Raw genomic sequence first — 7,064 nt, 5'->3', positions numbered from 1 at the left:
ATTATTTTATTTTCTCCAATGTATGCTATTGGAGAAAATAAAACGGAGAGAATAAAACGCAAATTGTATAAGTGTTTACGAAGTACATACCACCTACTTGCCATATGTTACGTACGATGATAGGTTCCTACGGAATGGCGTACAGTTGATAAATCTGAATCGCATATTGAAGGCATAGCAAATAGCCTGGCGACGCAAACGAGCCGGCTTATGTCGCCGGGAGCATTTCTCAGGATTCCGAGCGAGGCCGGCCTCCGCCCCGCGACCGACTCCAAATTACAGCGTTTTTGTGCTCTCTGCCTTTACACGTGACTTCGTTATACTCGCCGTAAATAGCTACGAGCGTTCATCAAGGAAATAATGACATTTTGAATACCTAGTTCCTTTTACGACATCAGACATCGATATAGTTATTTATGATGCTGTTATGCGACTATAGACTGTCATTAGCATTCATACATTTTAAAGTTGTCACAGAGGTTTTTAGAGAATTCTATCCAATACATAATAACAAATAGTAGATAGGTACATAGCAGTTCGATAGACAAATTCTTCGAAACGTCGTCGTTAGAGTGTCAGTTTGTATAGGTGTGTTAAAACTGCTTTTATATTTCGTGTATGGGTGTAAAACGAAACAATACCTCCACCTCGTTCCGTAAAAGTGTATTGTTTGGCATTGTCATAAAAACGACTGTTAACCTTATGTTATTGCGAGCATTGGTGAATGTCTTGACATATAGCCGGCAGATGAGTGTTATTTTCTTACCTTTCAAAGTAAATACCTACGTACAAATACGGATATAACCTCGTCTGTTTCACGTCCCAATGTCTTTGTAGTCAGCTGTTTGACATTCGCTGCACACCCCCGCGCCCGCGTCTCGTAAATTCAGTGCGCGTAGTGCATTTCTGCGCAACGTCGACGTCTGTGAGCCTTCGCCATTTTTATCGATCGCATGGAAGCCGCCTTAGAGGCGAGACGCTGGCAGCGCCGGACTCAGCGCCACTACCCCGCGGCTCGCTGCCGACGAAGCTGCGACCACCCGGACCTCCACCACCGACCAGCTGTACCACCAACGTTGATCGACATCTGAAATAGGCGGGGCTCGGGATGAACGGTTCCTCGCCAGCCGGGTAGCGAGGGGTGCGGAGCGGCGAGGGGCGACGCGCAGGCGCGCGGGGTCGACCTCAGTCTCGCGGCCGCCGCCACTCTGCGCGCACGTCCGCGCGCTCGAAGCCCGCACAATCAGCTGATCGGCGCGCGCCCCGCGGCGCACATGCCGTGAGGCCGCGCTCGCCGCCATGACGGGCTACGCCCGCGGCGAGGCCGATTTCGCCGCCGCCGCCGACCGCTTCCGCCGGGACGCGCGGCCAGCCTCGCTCGCCCCCAAGGACTACTCGGTGCCTTTACACGTAGACTGCAGTATCGAATACGAGCTTCCCGACTGTGCCAAGCCGCCGCAGGGCGTCAAGATCGAGCCGCTGCTCATGATCCACCCGTCGCACTTCCGGAGGCTCGAGAGCCTGCGACGCGTTCCGTTCGTGAACAACCTGCCCCGCGGCGATGCAGCCGCAGCCGTAACGCCTGGCAGCCGCGCGCGGGCACCGCGTGCACCGCGCCGCTGCTGTCGCGCCGCGCCCGCCCCGCCGGCGCCGCCGCCGCAGCCGCAGCCAGCGCAGGCGGCCCGCCAGCGCCTGCCGGAGGAGCCGCCGCGACCGCTGTGCTACCGCTTTGAGTCGTACGCAGCGGAGGCTGCGGGCGGCAAGCTGGCACGCGCGCGGCTGAAGCCGCACCCGTACCTGCCGGACGCGCTGGACTGTGATATCGCGCGCGCCGTGCCGCCGCCGTACGAGCGCTTCGACAAGCGCGCGCTGCAGCAGCTGCCCATCTACATGTAGCCGAGCCGGGCCGGGCACGGCGCGCCCGCTCTCTGTGATGTTTCGTTGTAATTAGCTAGTGATAAGCGGACGAACCTAATACCAAATAGTACCTATGTACGTTGATATTGTTTAAACGTTGATTTATGTGTTGTTGTACCGGACGTTACGATGTGTTGTGCGCCGTCGAGGACCGTATACCCACCAACGAATTATTTATTCGCAAACGCAGTAACCGACGCTTCACGACTAAATTATTGTACCGTCGCCGATTCGTTGCGTATTCTGTATAAGATATCATATCGATAATTATATGTTCAAAAATTGTATTATATTAAATATGTACCTATAGAGTAAAAAAAAATGAAAGTGAGAAAAATATTACGAATAAAAATAGGAATAGTTATGTTTTGACTAGGCGATGAGTTCTAGAGCATCCTGAGCGGTACCTAGACGTATTCTACTCTCATTTTGTAAGCGGTTATGTTTGTTAAAATTATATATGAAGAGTCCTCTGATGAATAGTCTGATTACGAATATTCGGCATGTAAAAGTCTTTATAAAACGCTTACTTAGCATATCATAGTATTATATTGTGTCATAGTCCAATGCCAAAAATATAACTATCTTTTTACAAAAATCCCTAACGCATCGTTTTATTTATCTCCATGGGTTGGTCCGTAGTGAGGTAGAATATTACAGTGCGGCGATGTGCAGTGTCCCAGTGTGTGTGCATGTCGGAACATAGCGTACGACGTCAAGCGACGGGTCTTGACAGTGCCAAAGGATGCCTCGGATGCCAGTGATATGTCTTGCCAATCCCGGATTTCCTCCGACGACGTGAGTATAAACGATGGGACGTGTCTAAAGACGTCACGGTCTGTTTAGGTACCTACGTAAAAGGTAGATTTATCATGCTTCAAATAAAATGCTTAAGTTCCTCTGCGAAGTTATAGTAAATCAATACACACATTCTTGTCCGTTATTATGAAAGTACCTTATGCGTTTTGAATATTCCAACATTTGCCAATCTGAGAGTTCAATAGCATTAAAGGTTAAAGTCACAAAACGATATGAAAGGGTTCTATTTGTGTGTAATTTACAACCCAGATATGTTTACTATTCATTTCTAATAAATTCTGACAGCTATCATGAACTTGTAAATTGTATGAACATTTTTTGTTTGATACTGATAAGTCAACTACCCTCATTGTGGGTTCATCAAAGAACATTGAAAAGTTAATGTACCTATAAAGACAAATTGTATAGTTTAAAAATAACACTCAGTTGAATTTTAAATATTATTAATTTAGGCATTTGTAAAACTTTTAAACGTTTCAGTAAAATTGGAGTTATAAAAAATTAATGTAAATGTTTTACAATGTCATCTATGATGTACTTATACCATGACATCAACAAAAATGTGTACTGTTGCCCTGATATCTAGTTTGTGTTCATGTGTGTAACGTTAATATGTAAAATCCATTATCTGCAACTTTATTTATGTAAAATTATAAGCATAAATTCCTAATTGCTATTTATACATGGCTATATCCCACTACCATATCCAGATTCGTATAGTCATCTACAAATAAGTTCATTTCTGACAGCAATTTCGAAATATAGCATTATCGAAAGTAATGTTTGCTTTAAATAACTCAATAAACCTTTAAAAGAAATGTATTTTCCTTTTATTATTGTTCATTATTGAAATATTGACATAATTAGTATTGTAGAAGTCTTTATTCGGACACTAGTTGGTTCACTAGTTTACTTATTTGATTTTATTAAATCTTGACAAACATTTTATACATTGCATCATTATAGCTGTTGATTTCATCTTCGTCAGAAAATAGATTTTTTTGAGCACCAAAAACGTAGGCTGTCTTATTAATAACTTTTCTGAAATATCTAAGCTTTTACGAAGTTGTTAATTTATTAATAACAAGTAAATTCAATAGTTATCTTATCTCGTGATTGTAGAAAATGATAAAAACATGAGGACTGATTATAAAAAAAACTACATTCAGATCATTCAATTGCAATTAAAAAGTTAGGAAATAGGCAACTGTCTAACGATGATAATTAAAATGACAATAAATACTCGCCCCTACGGGAGGCTTTTCATTAACATGTGCACGTGGGCTTTTGTTATTGATGTAAAAAGCTGAACATACTCGGCGTTGATGTCATTGGAATAGTTTTGATTACTTAATCATTTGTTCCTTTTGTGTTGTGACAGTAACGGTCTGGATTGTAGGCGATAAACAATGGGTAATTTATGACAATGCCTAAGGTTCAGTCCGATTTGCGTGGAGAGTTTTGATACAACGTCGATTAAACACTTCTACGACGGTTGTTTGGAAAGATGCTTTGTGTCTGCTTTGACAATGCTTCAAAAATATCCGCCGAACAAAAGGCCGGGAGTAGCAAGTCACTCGTTCACTGTTTTATTATCTATTCGAAAGGCACTTACACACAATGAGTCGTGAATAATCCACAATGGTCGTTGGGAAAGATATTACTCGTGCTGAATCGCTCTTCGGGGAAATAGACGGGCCGGTACAATGAAACGTTGATTATTATGATTCGTTACATTCAGACAATTAGTGGCGGGTCTAATTAAGGTGCGGTGGATAGATTTAAATCGCGAGAGATCAGCCCATTACCACGCTCACGCGGAGTCACGCACAGTGCTGCTCCGACCGAGACGTGAGCGACGGCGTTAAATTAGCATCTACGTAATAAACACGAAATAAACATCGAGACTAATGGATGATTGCCGTCCCCTCCCTCGGGCGGCAGACCTCCGCCTTCATATTTCTTGCGGTCTAAGCCTCTTCTCGAGAGAAAGAATGATTATCCTCCGCCATAGCGACTAAAGCTGTATTTATTTTATCTTCGCAGCGATAATAAAAAGTTTATTGTAACTTTTTATGACTTTAATATTATGCCCGCTCAGCTTCTCTGTATAGAGGGTGATTTTAATCTCAGTCATATTCGGTTACAGAAATAAAGCCTCAGCTTGCTATATAATTGAGCTTACAGTGTTATATATTCAGTGTTATTGCATTCTTGAGGTTCACATAATTTACCATTTATTAAGTTTAATGAGGATAATACTTATTTTAGTTGGTGATCATTAGAACTGATATAATGAATTAAGAATTTTAATTTGCGAAATTACTTTAATAGTATGAGTTTTCGACGTCGTCATGTGTTAATTGCAGGATTGGCTCATCGAGCGTGTCTCGCTTTCTGAGATAAGACTCGAGTCTAGTGCGAAACGAGCCGGTCTCGCTCTGATAACTGCACTCAAAGTAGCAATTCCATAATTGCCTCCTTCCTCGGAACATATTATAGCAGTTACAGCTAAATGCCGCCGGTCCAATTTGTATAAAGTGGAAAGCACTCCGGGTGGAATTCGATTCCCAAAATGCGAGTATAATTTATCGATAGTATTATCTCTCGTAAAACGAAAACCCAATTTATGTTCTCCCGCCACCCGCCGTCATAAAACATAATATTATCGACATCGGCCCCCTCCCTAGGCTATCACGAAACTAAGCAAGCATCGGCCATTTTAAGTACGAAGTTGACGGGCGGCCCGCTTTAGTTCTCCTATACGTATCTCTCTCTAGCACTTCTTTTGTAGACTGGAACCTGAGCGAGACAGCACCAGGGAGCGGGATTCTTTCATCTTTATACAAAAGGAGATTCGTTTTTTTATAAATACACACAATAAGTTAAGCGTGAATCGATAAGATACATAAGTATCAGGTTTTCAATCTCCAGTGATGAATGTGGCGTTCGTTACTCGATGTGGGCAGACAGGCCGAGGTTTATTCGTGGAAGTTTCAATCCATTTGGAATGAAAATGAGCGCCGATGGCGTAGATAAACGTGCCTGAGCGCACCCGCATTCGCTCCGCATTCAGCGGTGACGCTTTGTGATTCCACATGCTTTGAGCCTTTTTAATCATCGTCAGAATGTAGCACTGCCATGGCATAGCATTATAAGTCACTACTATTAAAATTAAGGAAGTAGTTATGTGCTAAATAATTTTGCCTTTAGGTATTCTGCTTAAAACATATTTTACGTGACAATGAGAAACGACAACTGATACCTAATTAGATCTGCTCAGTCAGGTCAATTTTAGCATTACATTAACAAGTGTATATAATATTATCTGCTACTTTGGTAATTATGGCAAAAGTTGTATTGACATTAGTGAAGCTAGTACAGGACTTTTATTTATTTATCCAGAAAACTATAACTCAGCAATTTGTATTGTGATATACCTACAAACAAATATTAAATCCAGGGCACCTATTTGCGTTTAAGTTCAATGGTTCAATCGGGCGGTTACGTGGCAAGCACTGTTGATAATGTCCGAATGATATGTGGCGGCTATTTCCAGTCTTGCAGTAATGACGTCGACGTCGCGACCTACTGCGAACTGCAATCAGCTGATTGGAGGCAGGGAGGGGAAGGGAGCGGCGCGCCAGCCGCGGGAGGGGGGCGCGCATGCCACGCTGACGCACACCAAGCCAACAGCTGATGCGACCGAGACAGAGATAAGACTGTCTCTCTCCACCCGTAATTAAAGGACACGAGATCCGTATTTACCGTCTGTCAGGACACTGTTTCCGCCGCCTACTAATTACACACCTTTGGTGCTTAAACCTTAAAAGACTTTTTGAAATAGTAATATCGACATTGACACTATTATGCGACATAGTTGGCACGGTATAACATTTCGGATAGTCTTTGTGAAAGCATCGTTTCAAAGCGCCGGCAATGTAGCCGGCAGTCATAACCATAAGAATATAATAACCTCTTATTTTGTTCGTCCGTAACTGGAGATTGCCGGCCATTACTTATCTTATGCGCCATTACAGTGTAGGATGCTGCTATACGACTTCGATAGCGGTCTAGCGAAGCGTATCGAAATAAATTGTATGCAGTAAACTTTATAGCGGACTAGATTTTGTTGTATTCCATTTGAATCTTTAAAATTCTACCAATTTAAACTAGCTGTGCCCGCAGTATTGTTTCCATTTCATTATTTTGTACACTGTAAATTATTTTCAATTATCTAGTTCGAAAGCATTTGAGCGTTAGAGTAAGCATTAAAGTATTAATTTAATGTATACACTATAGTATATATGTATTTGTATACATATATC

At 42.8% G+C, this 7,064-nt stretch overlaps 1 protein-coding gene across 1 annotated transcript; it reads left to right on the top strand.

Moving 5' to 3' along the window:
• Positions 1-889: 889 nt before the first annotated feature.
• On the top strand, positions 890-2,522 carry LOC135309885 (centrosomal and chromosomal factor-like). Its single transcript, XM_064436513.1, has one exon. The coding sequence runs from the start codon at positions 1,300-1,302 to the stop codon at positions 1,894-1,896; it is 597 nt and encodes a 198-aa protein (XP_064292583.1). The 5' UTR covers positions 890-1,299; the 3' UTR covers positions 1,897-2,522.
• Positions 2,523-7,064: the final 4,542 nt, after the last annotated feature.

Source organism: Plodia interpunctella, chromosome 17 (assembly GCF_027563975.2).
Source record: "Plodia interpunctella isolate USDA-ARS_2022_Savannah chromosome 17, ilPloInte3.2, whole genome shotgun sequence".
NCBI lineage: Eukaryota > Metazoa > Arthropoda > Insecta > Lepidoptera > Pyralidae > Plodia > Plodia interpunctella.
Note: the sequence above shows the minus strand (reverse complement) of the source record. Positions and strands in the feature narration are given on the sequence as shown.

Bases quoted from the DNA above. Each gene is read 5' to 3' on its own strand.
- LOC135309885 (XM_064436513.1), top strand. From the start codon at position 1,300: ATGACGGGCTACGCCCGCGGCGAGGCCGATTTCGCCGCCGCCGCCGAC.